The sequence below is a fragment of the Erpetoichthys calabaricus genome, chromosome 2 (assembly GCF_900747795.2).
Source record: "Erpetoichthys calabaricus chromosome 2, fErpCal1.3, whole genome shotgun sequence".
In the NCBI taxonomy this organism is placed as follows: domain Eukaryota; kingdom Metazoa; phylum Chordata; class Cladistia; order Polypteriformes; family Polypteridae; genus Erpetoichthys; species Erpetoichthys calabaricus.
In genome coordinates, this window is record NC_041395.2 from 210458340 (window position 1) to 210483098 (window position 24759).

General features: G+C 40.3%; 1 protein-coding gene across 1 annotated transcript in view; it reads left to right on the top strand.

Moving 5' to 3' along the window:
• Window positions 1-24759, top strand: part of setdb1a (SET domain bifurcated histone lysine methyltransferase 1a) — a 222653-nt gene that overhangs the window by 129387 nt on the left and 68507 nt on the right. Inside the window, 2 exon segments of the mRNA XM_051922587.1 lie at window positions 4521-4635; window positions 12496-12656. Of these exon segments, the coding sequence (XP_051778547.1) occupies window positions 4521-4635; window positions 12496-12656 (276 nt within the window).

Consider the following 24759-nt stretch of genomic DNA (forward strand, 5'->3'; position numbering starts at 1 on the left):
CTGTGGAGACTTCTGTACATTTGCATGTATTGGAGTGCTTTAAGGTCTCCTTAATTCCACAGAAAGGGAAATGGGCAGGTAGAGTTGAGTGGTATTATTGTCTTCTAAAGTAAATGTGTAGAACATTTACACTTTGCATAACTAAGTACTAGTTCTTGGGTGCCAATAATTTTTTTGCATTCCAGCTTGGAAGTTGTAAGTGAAGCTATTTAAGTAAGATTGTCATTTTTGTTTTCTGTTTCTGTTTATTTATTTATTTTAAACTAGGGGGCTTCGCTCGCCAACCCCCCTGTTTATTTATTTATTTTAAACTAGGGGGCTTCGCTCGCCAACCCCCGTGTTTGGTTTTCTGGATACACACTTTTAAGATTTTTTTTCTTTGAATTGTTGCTATTTCATTAGTTTCACTTTTATTTCAGAACTTCTGTAAAAAAACAATATTTGTAATCTTGCGAGTCCCAATATGCTGAATCTTTTTAATGAGGTCAGGATAGGTTTCTCTGTTTGGAATTTCAGCACAGACAAAATGATCTACATCATCAGCAGTTAATAATTTTTTTTTACGAAGTAAAACAGTAAGTAGAGTTCTGCATTGGACTCCTGTCTGTAAAGCCGTGGTATTTTCCTCTCACAGTTCCAAAAGTACATGGGGTTACCAAGGTGATACCCCAGTTTTTGTACAAGGGCTAGACAGAACGTTTTTGACTCCTGGGGTAAATGTAGCTTTTTAATAAGCAGACAGATAAATATATATACATGAACAAAGTAACCAATAAATGCATGTGCGGTAAACTCCGTTTTTGAAATTCTCAAGATTCTTTATTTGTCACATGCATAGTTATACAGGACAACACGCAGTGAAATGCATCCTGATCCGCTTATCAAAAACTGTGCAAAGTTAGAAGAATATCAGTTAAATTAACAAAAAGTCATAGATTGAAAGATAACAGTATAGTAGAACATAATAAATAAGTAAAATTATGTGAATAAAGTAAAATTAAGTGTTAAGGTACAATAGTGTAGTAATTATTGTGCAAAACCAAAGTTAGACTGGTGCATAGTTAAATGAGGCAGTTTGTTTGTTTGCGCTACTGTGATGTTTACTTTCTTTTTTTTATATTTTCTAATTTTCCTACTTTCATATCCTTTAACTTTCTCCACATTGTGTATAGCGCCGTTTTTTTTTTTGAGCCTTTCTAATTTCACTGGTTTCATAGTCTCTAACCTGCTCTGCATGTGTTTAGCGTCAATGGTTGTAAACATCTTTATGAAGTTCTACTTTCTTTAACTCATTGTCTTTTAATTCTGAGCCAGATTGGATGTGCTTTTTTTCAATTCCACTTGTTCCGGGCTGATAATTACTTTCCTTATTTTCTGAATTTGCACCTCGATTATTCTTTTTTGCTCTTTTTTTCTGTCCAACACATTTGAGTCTCTTTTCTCCACGCCCGATTGGACGTGCTTTTTTTTCCCATTTCACTTGTTCCGGGCTGATCATCACGTTCCTTATTTTCTAAATTTTCACCTAGATTGTTTTTCTTTTTAGCATTTTTTTTCTCTCCATCGCTTTTGGGTCTCTGTTCTCCGCGCTTTTCTTTGTTCTTCGTTTAATCGTCGACGTTTCATTTCTACCCTATTCATTTCATTTCTACCCTGTTCATTTCTACCGTATTGACCTTATACACTTTATATGCACTGAGAGCCCTGGAGCTGTGTGTGCTGCGTGACTGCCTTTACACTACTGATTTTTTTTTTTTTTTGATATTGCTTATAAGTAGGGTGTGTCTTGCAAGACTCTCGTTCTATGTTCCCGTGAGACGCACCGTGGCAGGTCTCTTTCGTCTCGTGGGTCTTTAAATTATCTTTCGAGAAGATCACGTATCGTAGACTATCAGGACAGGGGACAGGATTTCTTTTTATAATAGAGAGATGTGGTCAATTTTATAGTCTGAACATGACACCATCCTGCTTCATGGTAGCTAGCAAAAACATCTTCCCACTGGATACCTTTGTAATGAGATGTGGCCATTGCAAGGCTTAGCCTTATTTGGCAAACCAAGACAGTTTTACTCCTGGGTAAAGTTTAAGATTTGATAAACGTTGCATTAGTTTTTAAGTAAATTTCCCAAAATGTATGAGGACAGAATGAAGGGTGTAAATAAAGTATAGGGTTTGACTATAAAAGGAGGAGGAAAAAAATTGCATTGCTCTTAGGTCATGTTCTACATCTCCTGTCAGCTTTCTGAGATCTACGAAGTACAACTCATGTAAAATTCATCTAAGGGGGTTGGGGGGGTGGGGGTAAGTACAGGTGAGCAAAACTTCACTACAACAATTACTTGCAGATGTCTTTCATATGTTAAAGGGAAAATTTCAGGGGAAAAATAATACTTTTGATCAACTGAATAAAAAGTTAGAGATGGCAGAACATATGTTCAGATATAAAAGGTGCAAAAATTTGCTTTATTAAATAAACCTATATATGGAAACTTGTATAATCTTAAGTTTTTGTTTTTTTTTAGTTAGTTATCTGTCAGTCTTCATGTTAGTCACCCACAGTCAGAACTCAGTGTTGGTCAGCTTTATAGTTTCATTGTTCTGTACTTCTAAATAGCTAAGTGTGACAGTAAATATGCAACTTGTGAAACCTGATTAGATATGATTTTAATGTGGATGTGTTTAGTCTAAATGCAAAACAGTGTCAAGACGTCATGTTGGTTTAAGAGCTTCTAATACTTGATTGAATAAGACATGTCTCATATACATCTGCCCATATGTATTTTTGGCTAACAGTTAGTTGTGGAAGATGGCGTTGTTTTTATATCATTTCATGAGGTACAGCTGTGTGGAAAGGTTTTCAAAATTGCCCTTGTTATTTAAATCTTTACATATTTTTTTCTACCAACCAATTTGTGCCAGTCATGTAAGAAAGGTACATTTTCCACTATTAACTTCATAATATTTTTACTGTTCTCCTTTTGCGTAAAAGCAAATTGTTTATGGAGTAATAATGTCAGAAATGGGTTTCATTCTTTCCTGCAAAACAAGCAGATTTTTCTATGATGAAGATCTCACTCGAAATATCAAGCAGTCAAAATGCCAGACATAGAGTTTTTTGTTTTATATAAAAGTATAATGTGTTTCATGATACTGTATTCTCTGGTGGTGAAAAAAGTTGAGGACACTAAAACTATAGTTTGCCTGTTATGGAAGAAGTTTAAAAAATTGGATAGATTCTGCTTGTGTTTATCTTTTTAAGTTGGATCCTGTGGTGGTGTTATGTCATTCAATAACATACAGTATGATAACTTAAAAGCATAAACTATATATTTATACTTTAATAACCACTCGCATGTCTCTTTCTCTGCCTCTCTCTGTCTAAGCTAGTATTCTTCTCTTTTTTTAAGATTATTTTAGCTTTACTTTTTATTTAGTTTTTTGATTTTATTTTTGTGTTTTTATTTAGTTTTTTTTTTTTTTTTTTTACCACTTTCTAATTTTAGGTTTTATTTTATATTCTTTTTTTAGTTTGTATTTAGTTTGTTTTTCAACAATTAACTTTTAGTTTTTGTCACATTGTATTAGCTTTATTTTACTTATCAAAAATATGTTTTGCAAGCATAAAAACACAATTTTCTTTAAATTGTATGTCATTCATGTTGCACCTGTCAAATTAATACATACAGTTTTACTGTCTATGACAGAACTTTAGGTAGCACCTTTCCCATGCTCAAATCACTTCGCAAATATTCAATGCAATAGGAATAAAAGAAAAGGTGACATTAAGGATATAAACAAATACTAAATATCCATCCATCCATTTTCCAACCCGCTGAATCCGAACACAGGGTCACGGGGGTCTGCTGGAGCCAATCCCAGCCAACACAGGGCACAAGGCAGGAAACAATCCCGGGCAGGGTGCCAACCCACCGCAGAATACTAAATATTAAACACCAAATTATAGATAAGTATTTCAAAGTCAAAGTTCTTAATTATATTTTGAAACAAGCCGGAAATAGCAGAAAGCCATTAATAAAATACCACAATTTGTGTACAATTACATGTTGCAATCACCCACGGTGATAAGGAACAATGAATTGGACAAGAACAGATTTAGTTATCAGTTTTACAGCAAATGCCAAACCATTCAATTGCTGTTCGTTTATTGTTCAGTTCAGACCTAATAATCCCAGCCAGACCTCTGTGATGCTACTAACTAAACACTCATATAGAGTTGGAAACTACTGAAGTTATTTTTACGAGACATGTCAAGATCGCGGTCAGAAATGAATCAAAATTGTTTTTTTTTGTTTTTTTTTTTTTTTTTAGGTGCTGCTTCAACAACATTTTTAATATTTTTCTTTAAATATTTTTGACCTATAAATATTAAAAAATTTACATATTGAAAATGTGGCTTTTCATTTTAATCTTGTCATATTTTATGTAAGTGATTGTTGTAAGTGAATATTATATAATTGACATGGTAATTATATTTATATTTTAATTATTTATATTTTAAGGTGCCGTAAGGGCTAAAGGTCCTGTTGTGCAGTATACCAAGAACCAAGCAGTACCACTACCAGCACCCTGGCAAAACCAACGTCTACATCAACTCAAGCACAAGGGTCAGCAGCTGCATTAACCTCAACCACAACAACTTCACAAGTTCAGAAAATCCTTCCTAAGACAGATTCTCCACAGCCTCAGCAGATAAGAACAGAGTATGTGCGACTTTTGTGTAATTGGTTTGTATTTCAGAGTTGTGCTTAGACCACAAAATTTTCTATGCTTTTTTTCTTAATATAATAACATAACACTATGTAACACAATTTTTGTTCCTGGCTTCCAAGAGTTATATTTCAACTGCTTATGTCTAAAGCCTATGGAAAAACGACTACATTCAGCACAAACTTTGATTTTATGACCACAGCCCAGAAAATTTCGTATTTATAGTGACAAAACAAGGGAATTTTTATCTTTTCGTTCATGCGGTCTGATAAAGACCAACACTTGCATGGTAAATAGACAGAGACAGTCAAAACCACTCAAAAAGGTTCAGAAATGAGTAGGTGTTCTAGATTTGCAACTGTACTGCAAATCGCTTTCTCGAAGAAGCCCCCAAATGTAGTCCCCCATCATGTTTTCGTTATATTGTCCTTGGTAACGACGTTCAAAGTCCAGTATATCCTGATGAAAGCACTCGCCTTGCTCCTCTGAGTAAGCTCCCATGTTCTCCTTGAATTTGTCAAGATGAGCGTCAAGGATATGGATTTTGAGAGACATTCCGCATTCCATTTTGGTGTAATTCTTTATGAGAGTCCGAACCAACTGCACATAGTTTTCAGCCTTGTGATTACCCAGGAAGCCGTGAACCACTGCAACGAAACTGTTCCAAGCCGTTTTCTCCGTCCTGTTCAGCAGCTTGGCGAATTCGTCACATTCTATGATCTTCTTGATCTGCGGTCCGACGAAGTTACCAGCCTTGACCTTTGCCTCGGACAGCTTTGGAAAGAGATCTTGGAGGTACTTGAAAGCTGCTGACTCCTTGTCAAGAGCTGTGACAAATTGCTTGATGAGGCCTAATTTGATGTGCAGTGGTGGCATCAGCACCTTCTGAGGTTCTATCAGTGGCTCCCACTTGACGTTGCTCTTCCCCATAGAGAACTCGGTCCGCTGTGGCCAGTCCTTTCTGTGATAGTGCGCCTTAGTGTCACGGCTGTCCCAGAGGCAAAGGAAACAAGGAAATTTCGTGAAACCACCTTGAAGGCCCATCAGGAATGACATCATTTTGAAGTCTCCGATGACCTCCCATCCATAGTTGTCATACTTCAAGGCACTCAGCAACATCTTGACACTGGTGTAGTCCTCTTTGAGATGCACAGTGTGAGCCATAGGGAGAGTCGGGTACTTGTTTCCGTTGTGAAGCAGCACGGCTTTGAGGCTCCGGGATGAACTGTCTATGAATAGGCGCCATTCACTCGGGTTACAGGTGATACCTATAGCCTCGAATAGACCGGCCACAAGTTGGAAAATGTTTGGTGACGCTTTCTCTGATTTGTGACTTGCACGCTTTCATCCAACAAGTTCCACTGCTTGAGCCTGGATGTCAGAAGCTCAGCATTGGACTTGGTAAGACCAAGGTCTCTGATCAGATCGTTGATGTCTTTCTGGTTAGGGAAGTATGGCCTTCTCTCCTCAGCCGCATCTGTGAAACCGCAATCTGGATCTGCAATATCTTCCTCGCTGTCTGACTTGCTGCTGTCTCCTGAAGATGGCTGATCCCTCTTCAGAGGAGTGGGAACGGGCAGCTCGGGGCAGTGTGGTACTGGGACAATGGAAGAAGGAATGTCTGGATAAACTATTTGAGGCGCATTCTTGCCAGTGCGACATTTGGTAGGATCCACCATGCAGAAGTAGCAGTTGCTTGAGTGGTCAGTCGGTTGCCGCCAAATTCGCGGGGATAGCAAACTTCATGGCTCTCTTTTCTCCCCTGTACCAACCTTCAAGAGTTTTCTTGCAATATTCGCAGGTGAAATGAGGTGCCCAGGGCTTGTCTTGATCCCCGACAGGCATGCCGAAGTATGCCTTGTAGGCCTCGCACATCTTACGACATGCTTTCACGGAATACTTTCTCACTCTTGTCTTTATAAATTGTCCACAGACGTAGCAAAATGCATCTGCTGGGTGCAAGCAACCTCTTGATGCCATCTAAATCAAATCAAAAAAAATAACATAACCGAATTGTTGGTTCGAGTCACCTGTGCTTCTATACTTGTATGACTGCTATTGGCCAGTCCGAGAACATTCTAGAATGTTCTAAAAGTTTCTTGAAAGTTCTAGATAATTCTGGAAAATTCTAGAAACTTTTGGACCATTCTAACAGTTCAAGAATATTCTAGAAGACTACTCAGTATTGAATGCGAATCGAGAATTTTCTCGAAAACAGACAAATTTCAAAATATCATTGTCCTGATCACAAAAGCAAAGTTTTTGTGGAACAACAGCTATTTTCTATTTTTTTTAGGCATAACGGGTTAGGAAAACACGTTTTGTACCCAGGAACAAAATAAAAATAAAAATTTGTTACATAGTGTTAATTAATAATATAATATTAATATATATAATTTTCTTAGTATATATATATATATTGCATTTTGGTTTTTACATGATATATGCTTGTGGAACATATATTTTATTTAAGTTTTGTTTCTGTATTTAAGACACAGTTTTATTGCAGGTTATTGTTATTGGGCAATAACACCTTTTGTTTGGTCCCCCCACTGGCTAAGTATGTTTTATGTACTGTGTCTCAATAACGAGACATCACACAGATAAAGGTTTGGAGCAGCAACCCATATAATGAGGTATCCTGGCTGCAAAGTCGTATATGCAAAATATAGAGCACTGATGTGCTTACAACAGAGCCCACAACAAGACTGACACATAGGGGAAACGGTTAGACTTTTAAAGGGGAAGACAGGAAGTGAGGTCATATGGGTCTGGCTCAGGATCATCTGCCATAGGTTCAAGCCCTGAGGTGACATCACAGGGGCCGGAGCCAATAAGGTCTTCTTCCATTGGCTTGGTCCCGGAAGTGATGTCATGAGAGCCAGGTGAGATCTCCCGGGAATGGTCTACAGACAAGGGAAAAAAAGAATCAGTGCACTGTGCCATATCCTGGCATGCCTCAGAACTGCCTTCCCTCGAGCCCTTTAGCTGCCTCCCATGTGCACATGTTTGACAATGCCCCCCCCTTAGCCCAGACCAGTCAGGTCGGGCGGACCCAACCGAGAGGTCGTGAACCCGAGAAAGCGCATCAGCGTTGGCATGGAGATGGCCCCGACGGTGGATGAGCAAAAACTTGTACGGCTGTAGGTCAAGAAACCACCTGGTGACCCGTGGATTCGACTCCTTGTGCAGGGCCATCCACTGTAGGGGTGCATGGTCCGTGACAAGGGTGAATTCCCGGCCCAACATGTAGTACCTAAGCTGAGTAATCGCCCACTTAATCGCCAAAGCCTCCCTTTCCACCGCTGCATACCTGGTCTCCCGGTCCAACAGTTTCCAGCTCAGGAACATGACGGGGTGTTCCACACCATCGACACTTTGGCTCAGCACGGCCCCCAGGCCTGTGTCCGAAGCGTCTGTCTGGAGGATGAAAGGCAGAGAAAAGTTAGGTGCTTTCAGAATGGGTGTGGACATAAGGGCCTGCTTCAAGTCACCAAATGCAGCGCCAGTCTTTTCAGTCCATACCACTATGTTCGGGGCCCTCTTCTTTGTTAAATCAGTCAAGGGCACCGCTCTATCCGAGAATCGGGGTACGAACCGGCGGTAGTACCCTGCTAACCCTGAGAAAGGCTTGGACTTGCCTCTTGGTTCGCGGACGTGGCCATTTCAAAATGGCATCTACTTTTGAGCACTGTGGCCTTACGGTACCCCGAACCACCAGGTAGCCTAAATATTTGGCCTCGCTTAATCCAAAGAAACATTTCTTGGGATTAATCCGGAGCCCAGCCTCACCAAGTGTCCGCAATACCACTCGTACCTGCTGTATGTGCTCCTTCCATGTGCTGGAATAGATGACCACGTCATCAAGGTAGGCAGCACTGTATGAGTTGTGAGGTCGGAGCACTTTGTCCACCAGACGCTGGAAGGTTGCAGAAGCCCCGTGTAACCCAAATGGAAGGACACGATACTGCCAGTGTCCGCTAGGGGTGTTAAAACGCGTTTTTTTCCTTCGCGGAGTCCGTTAAAGGAACCTGCCAGTACCCCTTAGTCATGCCAAGTGTGGTCAAGTATCGAGCCTGCCCAAGCCTCTCGAGGAGGTCGTCCACTCGTGGCATTGGATAGGCATCAAATTGGGAGACTTGATTAAGCCGACGGAAGTCATTGCAAAACCTCCAACTCCCGTCAGGCTTCCCGACTAGCACAATGGGACTGGACCAGGGACTATAACTTTCCTCAATCACACCTAGATCCAGCATGCGCTTGATCTCAAGCTCCACTTCAGCCCTTTTTGCCTCAGGAAGACGATACGGGCGTTCTCGGACAATAACCCCGGGCTCTGTCACTATGTTGTGCGCAATCAGAGAGGTCCTTCCAGGGGTTTCACTGACTACCGTTGTCTAAATCCGTACCAAAGTTAAGGTCAGCAGTGTGAGCGAAGAGTGAGCGGTGCTGGCCGGAGGAGGGATCGGGCTCCCTGTCCTTCCATGGTTTCAGCAGGTTAATATGATAAACCCGCTCCCTCGGCCGACGATTGGGTTGACTCACCAAATAGTCGACGAGGCCCTTCCTCTCCTAAACTTCGTAGGGGCCTTGCCAGTGGGCAAGCAACTTAGAGTGGGAGGTAGGCACTAGAACCATGACCCAATCTCCCGGTTGGAACTCCCGGAGAGACATGCCGCGGTTGTAACAATGGACCTGTGCTGCTTGGGTCTCTTCCATGTGACTTTTAAGGAGGGGCCAAATCTTCCAAACCTATCGCGTAATTGCGTGATATATTCTAATACATTTGTAGAGGGAAGAGCCTCTTCTTCCCATCCTTCTTTTAATATGTTTAATATGCCCCGGGGTTGTCGCCCATACAGTAACTCAAAAGGGGAGAACCCCGTGGAGGCTTGTGGGACTTCCCGATAGGCAAAAAGGACGAGGGGAAGAGCTGATCCCAGTTCCTTCTATCCTCGCTGACCACCTTACGTAGCATCTGTTTGAGAGTCTGATTAAATCTCTCCACTAGACCGTCGCTTTGAGGATGATACACCGCAGTCTTTAAATGCTTTATTTTCAGTAACTTGGCAGTCTCCCTGAACGTCTCCGAGGTGAAAGGTGTCCCCTGGTCCGTCAAGACTTCCTTGGGGATACCCACACACGAAAAGACCCCTAGTAATTCACGTGCGATGGCTTTAGAGGTAGCGGGAGCGCAACGGAACAGCTTCGGGGTATTTGGTAGCGTAATCCACGAGGTCCAGGATGTATTTGTGTCCTCGGGCTGAGGGCTCTAAGGGTCCGACTATATCAACCCCAATTCGATGGAAGGGAACATCAATCAGGGGAATAGGAACGAGAGGAGCACGGTCCCCTTCTTGGAATTTGTCGCAATTGACACTCCGGGCAGGAAGTGCAAAGCGACGAACCTCCTCATTGATTCCCGGCCAGTAGAAACGGAGCTTAATCCGCTCCAGGGTTTTTTTCGGTGCCAAGTGGCCACCTAGGAGGTGGGCGTGTGCTAACTCACAGACCTCCTGCCGGAAGGTTCGCGGGATTAGCAGTAGCCTTCTCTCCTGCCCATCATGCATCGCTACCCGATAAAGAAGGTCGTTTTCTAAGACAAAGTAAGGACCCTGTGGCATGGACTGATTTGTGTGCTGGCCGTTGACTAGCACCACTGCATTTTTTGCAAACTTCAGGGAATCGTCATTCCACTGCTCTCTTTTAAAAGAGGCCGGCATCTCTCTAAATTGAAACCGTATCATGGAGAGAGGGTCTGAGTCGACCTCAAGGGGCCGTGGTTTCCTCCCGCTCCGCCGCGGCGCGTAGTGGATGACGTGTCAGCACGCGACGGCCCGGGAGTTGCCATGCCACTCAGGCCGGCCGCTTCGTCTCTCTCTGCCCGCTGAGTACACACTGTGGAGGCAGCTTGAGATGGCTCATCTCCGTCCACAACTAGGCCCAAGTGAACCCCGGGAGTTGGTATGTGTCTTACCACTTTTCCTGTAATGCCAGTCGCGTCCGAGTATCACCGGGGACGGAGGATTGTGAAGGATTGCCACGGTCCACTTTCTGTACTGATCCTCCGTAGCCGATGATACAAGCGGCAGTCCTGTACCAGCGGGTTTCCCCGTGGACACAGGTTATACTGGCCTTATCTTTCAACCACTGTTGCCGGGTAGCACAAAGCGGCGAGCGACAATGGAAATGTTGCTGCCGGGTATCGAACAGAGCTGACGTTTTAAAGCCGTTAACGATCACCACGCCAGTGTGTGGGACTGTCAACGGGTTTGTCAGAGCACACCGAGCACTCTTCCCCCTCCACCTGCATTCCACCTCGTTCCCAAGCGGTTTGCGTGCCCGCAGCTCCGGGGATGTCAGCACAAGCTCTGGGTTGTACAGGGGAGGGCTAGGTCTTGGAACACACTCCAGTTGAGTTTGACCTAGGGACGGTTCAGCTCCCCCAGATTGTGAGGCCCTCCTATGTCTTTCTGTGAGCTTTATGAGCTCTGCCATATTTTTAAATTGTCTACCCCAGACCAGCTGGTGTGAAATCCTGGGGTAGTGTTTGTAATAGTATGAAGCAGGCCACCTGCTCTATCACCTGAAAGGGCTTCAGTTCCTGTGGCCGTAGCCACTGCCCTACCTTTGCCCATAGGGACCAGGCTTGTTGTGAGGTCGGCTGCTCAGGGTCGAACCTCCAGTTTCTTCAGGTAACTCACCTGCCAGTCTGGGGCACCCCTAGGTGGGACATGGGGTTCTGGCTTCACAGGGAGGCGGGCACTCTCCTCCGAGAGAGCATAAACAGTGCTCCTGGCCTCCTCCTTCCGAAGCAGCCCACGTCTGTGAGCCCCTCCTGCACACCCGCCAGCCTGCTTAGGATGCCTAGCAGAGCATGCTGTGGGCAGAGCTTGTACCGGGTCACTCCGAAACGTGGAACACCCTCCCCGCCTGAAAACTCGGCCCCGGTACGCTCCCACCTGGGTATGTTGCAAGTCCTGTCCCCCTTCTCTCCCGGGACTTCTTCATCCTGCCGACTACGCCAATGTCGCAATAACGAGACATCACACAGATAAAGGTTTGGGGCAGCCACCCGTATAATGAGGTATCCTGGCTGCAAAGTCGTATATGCAAAATATAGAGCACTAATGTGCTTACAACAGAGCCCACAACAAGACTGACACATAGGGGAAACAGTCAGACTTTTAAAGGGGAAGACAGGACGTGAGGTCATATGGGTCTGGCTCAGGATCATCTGCCATAGGTTCAAGCCCGGAGATGACATCACAGGGGCTGGAGCCGATAACGTCTTCTTCCATTGGCTTGGTCCCGGAAGTGACGTCATGAGAGCCAGGTGAGATCTCCCGGGAATGGTCTACAGGCAAGGGAAAAAAAGAATCAGTGCACTGTGCCACATCCCGGCCTGCCTCAGAACTGCCTTCCCTAGAGCCCTTTAGCTGCCTCCCATGCGCATGAGTGTGACAACTGTTACAGTGTCCTTCATAATGTTGGGAACAAAGATACATTTTCCTTTGATTTTACCCCTCTGCTCTACAGTTTAAAATTATAAATCAAACAATTCAGATGTGATTAAAGTTCACACTTTAATTTGAGGGTATTTGGAAACATTTACATTATTAGGTACTCTTTTTTTTTTTTTAATTACTTTGTGCATGTATTGATTTTTCCTCATTTTTAAATTTACTTTTGTCTTAAAATGAAAAGCAGTACTTTGTATTACATACCAATTGTGTTATTTAAAAATTCATTTTTGGGTCTCTACAGTAGCCCTGACAGTCAGGTGTCATCACAGAGCCGGAACAAGCAGCAGGTAGCAAAGAAAAGTACCTCCTCCATTCCTCAACGGACATCCCCCTTCATCATCAACAACTGTACCTGTAGAAAATCAAACAGTTACTCGGACACTTATTCCAACTTCGCATCCTAGGTAAGAGGCTTATAACAGTTAAGAAAGTACAAATTTGTAACTCTTTAAATTAGAGGATATGTTCAGTTGTATCTGTTTAATTATATCCTCATTGTTGAGGCAAGCGAAAATCCTTTTTTATGTGGTTTTCTTTTTTTTTAAGTCTTAACATCTATATTTTATAGTGAGTGCTTCAAACTCAAATGAAGGTTATATGAAAATGATGTTCATACGCTTACAATTCTGTAAAGCTATTGAGACCTGTAAATATATACTGTGTCTCATAATGTATAACTCAGGAAAATCATTTTACTGATTTGAAAAATGTTTTATGTTCAAGTAACCTGTGCATCATGTTTGAGTTCACTGTAATTAAAAGTTACAGGAATGTCAGGATCTCCCCTTATAGGTCTTAGATACAAATCGTTAATGCAGCCGTATAGTCAAATACTGTTTTCTCCACTAATCTAAACGAACCATTCTGAACAATCCGTTCATTTTTGCATTGTGGTGGCTGTGCTTAATGAAAGATCAAATATAAGCTTAATTGTATTCAAATTTTGATTCGTCCCTTATTGTTAATAACCTGTTAAACAAACAGTTTCCAGCTATTGAGTTATGGAGGTATTAAGTAGTTTTTGACCTTCCAACCATCTTTACGCATAGTGAACAATGTTGGTATGTGCATAAAAACATGTGACAGTCAGTAAGATGGATACTTTGAAATTTGTTTCAAAATCACAGACATTACTGCCTTGTCAGTTACTAATATGTTCAAAAAGAGTATGTAGTTTTAGTATTTTTTCTTTTTTTACCTGGAGCAGGTTTTCTCTGTTATGTGGATGGCCTTGATACTGCTTAGCTATAAGAATTTTACTTTAGTGTTTTCAATCTAATCTAATACCATCATCTGTGACTTTTATATTCAATTATTTTAAGCAGTCTACTAGTTTAAAAATATGTTTTTATAAATTTGAAGAAGTGTTCTTGTATGCACAATTTTTGGGGAATAGAGTTTGCACTGCAGCTTTGTTTTAGAGCTGTGAAAGACACTACCAATTTTGACCAGTATCTACTTTATAAAGTATAGTGCTGCTGTACTAGTAGCTTTTGTTGTGTTCTGTATTGAATATGTATCTCTGAAACATAAAGACACTACACAATTGATTTAAAGCGGGGGCATTTGCATAGCAGACTCGGTTCTTTTCCAGTAAACTGGGATGTCATATCTCTATATACTGAGACACAACCACTTGCGAAGCTGAGGAGAACTGTTTGATCTCAGCATCATTTACTAAAACATTTTTGCACTCTGAAAATAATTACATGCTGTCTCACTTTCATTGTCAAACCCTAACCCTTGAAAAAGTAACGAAGTAGAGTCTTTTCTTTCTATTATGAAAAAAAAAAACTTGTGACGAGCCTGCAATGAGACATGATCTTTTGAAGAGAGATCTTTGAGAGACAGAGCAGAGAAACACTTTCACTTTCCACGAGACAGGCAAGTCACGTCATACTTACAACCTTTGGAAGCAAGTCCCGTGATACACATGCAGAGCAGGTTAGAGATAATGCAAGTAGGAAAATTCAAAAGTCTCAAGAAAATGAGAGTAAATCTCACATTAGCACAAACAAACGGAAAATATTAATTGATGAAATAACGGAACAGCGAAAAGAGATCGAATAGTGTTTGAGGATGTTTGGGGAGAAGGGAGACAAGGCAGTGGACTTTAAAATGTTTGAAGCGCCGCACAAAATGCAAATCACGCCGCACAGGAACAGCGGCAAGCCAGCAGCTGATCAAGCAAAGAGGAGGTAAAAAAAAAAAACAACTGTTATTTGATTCACATTGTATCACTGTTAAAGAGGGGTTTTGGAGGAGCGACCGCGTCTCCTTGGGGTGCATTCATCCCCCTCTTCACAACAGCGCACAGCGCTGGTGGGGGAGGTGTAAGGCAAGCGAAGTGCAGAACATGCGGCACGGCAGAAGCAGCAGCTTGATCGAGCAAAGAGGAAGTAAAAAGAAAAAAGGAATTTGTTTACCATTATATCACCATTTAACAGGGGTTTTCGGAGGAAGTGGCCGTGTCTCCTTAGGGTGCGTTCTTCACAACGGTGCATAGCACTTTGCACATGGTGGGTAAAGGGGTTGCCAAGCGAGGTGAGCAGGGGGCAAAGTCCCCTAGTCTAAATAAAAAAAAATCACGTATCTTAAAGTAGTCTTTTTATTCCTGAGCTTTCAACACCTTCAAGGTGTCATCATCAGAGGAAAATAATTAGACATATAGGAAGCAAAGGCAATAGCCGAACTGGTTATGCAGCGATTTGAAAGTGTGGCTCTAACTCAGTTCAGACCTCAACTTTGGATATGCTACGTCGATGATACGTTTGTCATATTAAAAAGCAACCAGCTGAAAGAATTCCACAACCACATTAACTCAGTATTCCCTGCAGTTCAGTTCACCATGGAAAGAGGAATGAATAGACACATTAGTTTCCTGGGCATCTCCATTGAAAGATTTCTTGCAGCTTTTTCCGGAGTGTTGATTCTGCAGGAAAAGCACAGTCTACCCTTTTTGTTAGTTAACCCCCCTTTTATACAGCATATCTTAGTATAGAACACTACCTAGACTGGAAGACAGTGCTCATCACCATCTTTATTGCTATCCTAGATAATATGTCTTCTTTTTTTTCCATTAAATTTAATTTAAAATTACTAAAAGAACTGTCTTCCATTTGAGTATGGCCAGTACTCATTGGAAAAAGGCACACACATGTATACTAAATCCGGAAATGTTTCATTGGACCCAATCATACACATTTTTAAGTTTAAATTCAAAACATGTATATTTATGTACACCTTTATCAATTGTTTCATCATTTCAAACAACACCACATATTTTCACACATTGGGAATATGTTTGGTTAAAGACAAACTCACTTAAATTCCTTCAAATGCACTTCAGTCACAGATCTCTCTTTCATATACTCTAAAACGTATTCAAAAGTCACTTATTTAGCATCTGCTTTTTAAAGCATTTACACAATCCTTTCCTCTCATTGCTTACATTTATTTAACTTCACGCAGAGAATATGTAAGTTTGTACCTTCAACTACTGTTGCTGGGTAATTTTGCCAACTACTGCACCACTATATCCTACTTCAATCACCTAACAGCTCATGGAAAGCATTGGTGATTGGTCTCGTACGCTTTGAGAGATGCACGTCTGAGACGGAACTCAGTTAGCCGCAGTGTTATTTTTCCTTTTTTTTAAATAAATAAATAAATAAAATGAAAAAAAAATGAGGTAATCCTGAACCTTTATTGAACCCGAGGGGCTTTATTACAGCATATGCTATATATATGTATATATATATATATATATATATATATATGTATATATATATATATATATATATATAAAATATGCATGACTGGCAGAAAAAAAGTTCAGAAAGAAACAGAAAAGACAGCTAAAGCTTCACCTAAGTCTAACAGGCCTCAAGTTCAAGATATTGCCTGGCATAGACTGACTTTGAACAGATAGGTGAAGCAATGGATCTCCTGGGATCTAATGCTGCAGCATCGCCTCTATCCGAGAGCGAAAGTGAGCTACAGTGCAAGTGAATAAGGCCAGGAGACCTCATCGATTCCAGAAGGTTCATTGGAACTGAAAAAGGCCTTACTTTCCATGCTGCTAGCTACCCAACTTGGCTTGCTACACCACCTGCAGAGCACAGAGAAGACAGAAATGAGCAGTCCAAACCGAAGGTAACAATTACCGCAATAACTACCACATTCGGGGAGGACATAAATGAGATAAAGAACAATATAGAGAAGATTACAAAGGATATAAGGAAAGACAATGAAAGGATGAAGAAAGATAAATCAAATCAGGACACCGGGATATCAGTAGCTTACCGCATATGTGGATTGAACACCTCAAAACCTAGAATCTTCATTGTACGCTTCAATGAATTACAATCAAAGATTAATCTGATGTCACTTCTCAGACTGAAACAAGAGATTATATTTGAAAACTAGCAAAATACCCACGCTTCGCAGTGGCGAAGTACTGCTTTAAAATTTTATATAATAAACTGAGGGAAAATATACCAATAATTATTTGTTAAGGATCTCTTTATATACCATGTTGTCAGTTCGCCCTCCGGTTGTAATATGACCAAGCTGCGCGCTGAGCTTACTCTTGAGCATGCAACGTATAGTTAGCCATGTGAAAAGCAAATAAAGAACGGCAAGACCGCGTCAGCTGCGGAGCTCAGCTCGGAGCGAAATGAGGTGAATGGGAGGGGAGATGATCACATGACTCCAACACCCGCCTTAACTCTCCATCCCTCCACAAACACAGTCTCTCGGATCCCAACTCTCCTTTATATATATATATATATATATATATATATATATATATATATATATAGATAACCATATTTGAATTTTCCCTGATTTTTCACCAACAGCTGCTAAACGCACTGCATTTTACAGCATTAAACAGTGTTTACGCAAAGCTGAAATCAGATATAGCCTTGTCTACTCTGCTAAATTGAGAGTGGGTATTCAAGGCAAGTTGTACATTTTTAGATCTCCGGATGAAGCAGAAAAAGAGCTAAAAAAAACTGATCCTGACACTTTTTGAAATACGATTGTGAATCACATCGTGTCCTGGCAAGGCAAAGAAGACTTTACCTGCATTTTGGCCTATTTGCAGTGAGACTTTTGCCGTAATTATACATTTTATTACACATTTTATTTCCTTTCCTGCTATTTTAATGTGTGTGTGTATGTGTGTTATTTACATATACATATATATTACACATACATATATATATATATATATATATATATATATATATATAATACAAAATTTGCATATACAGTTACTATATCCATAAATATTTGAACAGAGACAACTTTTTTCTAATTTTGGTTCTGTACATTACCACAATGAATTTTAAATGAAACAACTCAGATACAGTTGAAGTGCAGACTTTCAGCTTTAATTCAGTGGGGTGAAACAAAACGATTACATAAAAATGTGAGGCAACTAAAGCATTTTTTTAACATAATCCCTTCATTTCAGGGGCTCAAAAGTAATTGGACAAATTAAATAACTGGAAATAAAATGTTCATTTCTAATACTTGGTTGAAAACCCTTTACTGGCAATGACAGCCTGAAGTCTTGAACATCACCAGATGCTGGGTTTCCTCTTTTTTAATGCTCTGCCAGGCCTTTACTGCAGCGGCTTTCAGTTGCTGTTTGTTTGTGGGCCTTCCAGTCCAAAGTTTAGTCTTCAACAAGTGAAATGCATGCTCAATTGGGTTAAGATCAGGTGACTGACTTGGCCATTCAAGAATTTTCCACTACTTTGCTTTAATAAACTCCTGGGTTGCTTTGGCTGTATGTTTTGGGTCATTGTCCATCTGTATCATGAAACGCCGCCCAATCGTTTTGACTGCATTTAGCTGGATTTAAGCAGACAGTATGTCTCTGAACACCTCAGAATTCATGCTGCTTCTGTCCTGTGTCACATCATCAGTAAACACTAGTGTCCCAGTGCCACTGGCAGCCATGCACGCCCAAGCCATCACACTGCCTCCACTGTGTTTTACAGATGATGTGGTATGCTTTGGATAATGAGCTGTTCCACGCCTTCTCCATACTTTTTTCTTGCCATCATTCTGTTAGAGGTTGATCTTGGTTTCATCTGTCCAAAGAATGTTTTTCCAGAAACTGTGCTGGCTTTTTTAGATGTTATTTAGCAAAGTCCAATCTAGCCTTTCTATTCTTGAGGCTTATGAGTGACTTACACCTTGCAGTGCACCCTCTGTATTTACTTTCATGCAGTCTTCTCTTTATGGTAAACTTGGGGTATTGATACGCCTACCCCCTGGAGAGTGTTGTTCACTTGGTTGGCTGTTGTGAAGGGGGTTTCTCTTCACCATGGAAATGATTCTGTGATCATCCACCACTGTTGTCTTCCGTGGACGTCCAGGTCTTTTTGTGTTGCTGAGTTCACCAGTGTTTGCCTTCTTTCTCAGGATGTACCAAACTGTAGATTTTGCCACTCGTAATATTGTAGCAATTTCTCGGATAGGTTTTTTTCTGTTTTCGCAGCTTAAGAATGGCTTCTTTCACCTGCATGGAGAACTCCTCTGACCGCATGTTGTCTGTTCACAGCAAAATCTTCCACATGCAAGCACCACACCTCAAATCAATCTCCAGGCCTTTTATCTACTTAATTGATAATAACATAACAACAGACTTGCCCACACCTGCCCATGAAATAGCCTTTGAGTCAATTGTCCAATTACTTTTGAGCCCCTGAAATGAAGGGATTGTGTTAAAAAATGCTTTACTTGCCTCAAATTTTTATGCAATCGTTTTGTTCACCCCACTGAATTAAAGCTGAAAGTCTGCACTTCAACTGCATCTGAGTTGTTTCATTTAAAATTGATTGTGGTAATGTACAGAACCAAAATTAGAAAAACGTTGTCTCTGTCCAAATATTTATGGACCTAACTGTACAACAACCTAAAGCAGAAGGGGGCATGACACTACCCAACTTTCAGTTGTATTACGGGGCGTCAAATATATAAACTATAAAGACCTAGACATTGACACAAATTGATGAATATCCACAAGCCTGGTCTGCAATAGAAATAAAAGAACTTTCTTTATATTCCCTGCTTTGTGCCCCAGTTATTACAAACTACTGTCATTACAGTAAAAATCGAATTACCTTTCATTCTCTCAGAATATGGAACCAATGTAGGAAGCACTTTAAGACAGAAAACTTTTATCTGTTGCACCGCTACATAGCAACCACCATTTTCCACCCACTCAAACATATACACTGTTCAATGTCTGGGATTAAAACACTTAGAGATTTGTATGTAGATAATGTCTTTGCACTTTATCCTAACAATTACACTTCAAATACAACTTCTCATCAACACAGTTCCACCACTATTTTCAAACTAGAATCCTTGCCCAACACAACCTGCCCAATTTTCCTCACCTTCCACCTTGTTCTATTCCAGAAAAATAATTGATCAGAGTTGGAGACTCAGATAGCATCTCTATAATTTATAAAAATATTTAAAGTCTCTTCCTTTCAAAGACCCCAGAGTACATTGGGGAAAGGATCCGTCGCTTAATATTTCAAAAAAGGAGTGGAAGGCATGCCATGCACAGAATACACTGGCTCCTTATGTACAAAGCATTCAGTCATTCAACTTAAAATTTTTTATTGAGTACATTTATCTCATTTAAAATTGCCCAAAATATTTCCAGGACAAGATTCAACCTGTGAATGTTGTAATCTAGCTCCAGCCTCAGTTGGCCACATATTCTGAGCATGCACCAAGTTAACCACATTTTGAACAAAAATCTTTGCATGACTATCAGACAGCCTTGGCGTCACAATCACTCTTTACCCATTAACAGCTGTGTTTGTTATACTTGCAGACTGCCTTAAAGTGCAGAAGGATAAACAAACTGTGATTTATTTTACTACTCTACTAACACGTAGACTTATCTTGCTCCACTGGAAGAATCCCACCCCACCACTCTTAAGTCAGTTGGTAGCCGATGTTCTATTATTCTTGAAATTGGAAAAAAAATCAAAATTCTCATTTAGAGAATCTGTTCAAAACGTTTTAAAAATATGGCTGGATTTAATCAATAACAGTTTAGAATAAGCTTCCATTTCGGGTAAAATGATACCATTGTTTTCTTGCTCCTTTTATAGAGTAGCTTCAGTTGCTGGCTCCTCTCTCTTTCTTTGGTTGGGGTTGAATTTTGCTTTGATTTGTTAACTTTGTTTTGACTGTATGGAATGTTATCTCTTTGTAATTAAAATCATTAAAAATATAAAAAAATACTTTTAAAAGTAAAGTTTCCGAGATAATCTATACAAATGAAAATTAATGTAATCTGTTACTTTACATCACTGGTGTTTTCTGACTATGTTAAGTTTATATACTTTGTAAAAGTTTGTTTTATGCTTCACTTTCTCTTAAGATGAAATATAACATGGAATTGCCAATCTAAAGAAATGAATATCTATTTGGATATAAATATCTATAAGGATATAAATATTGTGTACATTGTTGCTACTAAATGCATTACTAAAATTGTTTCTTTCCAAACATCACTGTGAATTTGACTCACTTAGCTACTTTTCAACAAGAAATTTGCTGTTACAGCAGTGAAATAGCATAGTGGCTTAAATAGTTATCTTGTAATCTGGAAGTTTCACCTCTAGTATGAGACAACTATTTCTCTTAACACATACAGTATGATTTTTTTTTAACCAAATGGTAAACTGATAAGCATTTTTAAAAATACAGGTGCATCTCAATAAATTAGAATATCATCGAAAAGTTAGTTTATTTCAGTAATTCAATTCAAAAAGTGAAACTCATATATAGATAGATAGATACTTTATTAATCCCAAGGGGAAATTCACAATATATAGATTCATTGCACACAGATTGTTATATTTCAAGTGTTTATTTCTTTTAATTTTTCTGCTTGTGGCTTACAGGTAATGAAAACTCAAAATTCAGCATCTCAGAAAATTAGAATATTGTGAAAAAGTTCAATATTGTAGACTCATCGTGTCACACCCACTTAGCTAATTAACCAAAATACCTGCAAAGGTGTCCTGATCCTTTAAATGGTCTCTCAGTCTGGTTTAGTAGGCCACATAATCATGGGGAAGACTAGTGACTTGACAGTTGTCCAGAAGACAGTCATTGTCACCCTCCACAAGGAGGGTGAGCCACAAAATGTCACTGCTAAACGAAGCTGGTTTTTCCCCAGAGTGCTGTATCCAAGCATATTAATGGATAGTTGAGTGGAAGGAAAAATGTGGCAGAAAAAGGTGCACAAGCAATGGGGATAACTGCAGCCTTGAGAGGATTGTGAAGCACAGCCCATTCAAGAATTTGGGGGAAGATTCACAAGGAGTGGACTGCGGCTGGAGTCCGTGCTTCAAGAGCCACCACACACAGACATATCCGGGACATGGGCCTACAACTGTCACATTCCTTGTGTCAAGCCACTTCCTGAACCAGAGACAACATCAGAAGCGTCTTACCTGGGCTAAAGAGGAAACGAACTGGACTGTTGCTCAGTGGTCCAAATTCCTCTTTTTCAGATGAAAGTAAATTTTGCATTTAATTTGGAAATTAAGGTCCCAGAAGAAGAGTGGAGAGGCACAGAATCCAAGTTGCTTGAGGTCCAGTGTGAAGTTTCCACAGTCAGTGACGATTTGGGGAGCCATGTCATCTGCTGGTGTTGATCCACTCACTGTGTTTTGTCAAGTTCAAAGTCAGCGCAGCTGTCTACCAGGAAATTTTAGAGCATGTCATGCTCTGCTGACAAGCTGCCAAAAGTACCAGTGCCTGGTTTAAAGACCATGGTATCACTGTGCTCAATTGGCCAGCAAACTTGTCGGACTTTAACCCCTTAGAGAATCTATGGGGTATTGTCAAGAAGAAGATGAGAGACACCAGACTCAACAATGCAGACGAGCTGAAGGCCGCTATCTAAGCATCCTGGCCTTCCATAACACCTCAGCAGTGCCACAGGCTGATCGTCTCCTTGTCACAACCGCATTGATGCAGTAATTCATGCAAAAGGGGCCCCAACCAAATATTGAGTGTGTACATGGCCATTTCTGTATTAAAAATCATTTTTTTTATTGGTCTTATGTAATATTTTAATTTTCTGAGATTTCTGAATTTTGAGTTTTCTTTACCTGTAAGCCATAATCAGCCAAAACTGAAAAGAAATAAACGCTTGAAATATATCACTCTGTGTGTAATGAATCCATATAATATGAGTTTAACTTTTTGAATTGAATTACTGAAATTTTAACTTTTCAATGATATTCTAATTTATTGAGATGTACCTGTTAAACTCTGAGCAGTATTTTCAGTTTTGGCTGTAGACTGAATTTACAACAATAAAAATCAACAGTAACAAGTCAATAAAATTTAAAGACTAATGAAGCTGAATTCTAGCAATGTTCTTGATATGAAGTAGCAGAATGTGATTATTAACACTAGAATTACCAGAGCCTACGAAAAAACTCGTAGATCCGGCCCACCTTAAATCGCTTCTTAAAACCTTTCTCACCTCTCCGCCAGCGTCTTTTGTCATCTAAATGTACTGATAAAGACAAGCTGCCAGCAGCCGGCTATTCCATCCCCCCAACGACTTAGAACGTAAACAAGCTTTTCCCAGCTAATGCCTTGATTGATTATCTGGGAGTGAAGTGGAGTTTTAGAGTAGAAATAATAAGATTGTTATTTGGAACACACGCATTTCATATGTGTTGCATTTCTACAGTAATCTGTGTAAACACATTGTTAAAACAGAAACGGTTTTACAATATTCTAGTAGCAAATGACAAAATGTAGGCATAAACTATATAATGTATGAAGCCTGAAGTCCAAATATCAAAGAAACACTTTCACAAAAGGTACAAAAAAAAGCCACCGCCAAAAAACCCGCCTTAGTGTGAGACATTGACATGACTTAACTATGACTGCTTCCGTGGCGTAACAGTATCAGTCACTGACTGGGAATCAGAAGGTCATGAGTTCGATCCTGCCCAACTCCCATTTGAGAAGTGTGCTTATTGTCACTATTTTAGAATAAAATGATACATTTGATTTCAGTCTGTAACAGCCGGTGTAATTTATGATATTTGTAAAAGTTAGCTTTATTTTTTTAAAATTCACTTTTCATTGTCTCAGTCGTGTTCAGGATCCATCCCTACCGACCCTCACCTGACACTGCTGTTTTTACATAAAGACGCGCTAAAGCTCTGCAGTGTACTTGTGACTGCATTGTCGTACCAATGCTCGCGAACTGAAGTGTCTGCATGCACTTTTCGTGGCATTATACGTGTATTTTTTGAGCATGCCCATGTAGCTCAAACACAGGAACATATGTTGATGTAAAAGTATAACAAAACAAGTGCACTTTTATTCAAGACTATAACCGAAGAAAAAAGAAAGCAAGTTACAGTAGGTGGAATGCTAAGAACTGCTGATTTCCATTCTGTGCTATATAACTGTTAATATTTGAATCTGATGATTGCATATAGCGCTGTCTGATTTAGTGTGTGCAAGAACATGCAGGTGGCCAGTTGCTGAGGGCTACAACGCACGTTTTAAAAAAAGAAAGAGACAAATATATGTGACGTTTTGAAGAAATCATTTTATGACGCGAATAGTACCAATCAGAAAACATCATCGAAGTAATGCAATATTATTTGAAAACGAACAGCGTCAGGTTGGGTGTGAAGTTATACTGGCGCTGTTTGAGTCAGATCAGAAGCTGAATAAGATGAAAAAGCTCCTGTTCTGACTCTAAGTAAAAAAGCATGAATTAATCAACAGAAATAACCGCGATTGACATTTTAAAGTTAACGATTTACAGTGCATACCAATTTATAAATTCAATGTCCGTTTGAGGAAAAAAAAAACACTTTCTTCAAAGCTGGGGAATCGAAACTCCCGTCTCTGTGGCACAGTAAGGCAGTGGTGCTCCAAGTCAGCAAACCGTCCTTATAACTTATTTTTTCAAGATCCATAACACACAGACAGACAGAGCACTGTGTAATACAGAGACAGACAGGCAGAGATATACAAATAAACAGGGAAGGCACATGTACTGAAAGAAAAAAAAAAATCAACATGTGCATTGTTTCTGCAGCACTGAATGAGCTCACCCGCTCTAACATCACCCCTCCCCTGATCTGACTCTCTAAGTAACAGCGCAAGTACAGACACAAATCAAGTGCATGTGTGTACTGTATAATATTAACAAAAAGAGCAGCTTACTACTGAAAACGGCAAATATAGGAGTGAGTGGGGATCGAACCAGGACTCTTGATTACACTTGGTTTGCGTCTGTACTTGCGCTGTTACTTAGAGAGCCAGATCGGGGGAGGGGTGATGTTAGAGCGGGTGCGCTCATTCAGTGCTGCAGAAACAACGCGCATGTTGATTTTTTTTTCTTTCAGTACATGTGCCTTCCCTGTTTGTTTGTATATCTCTGCCTGTCTGTCTCTGTATTACGCAG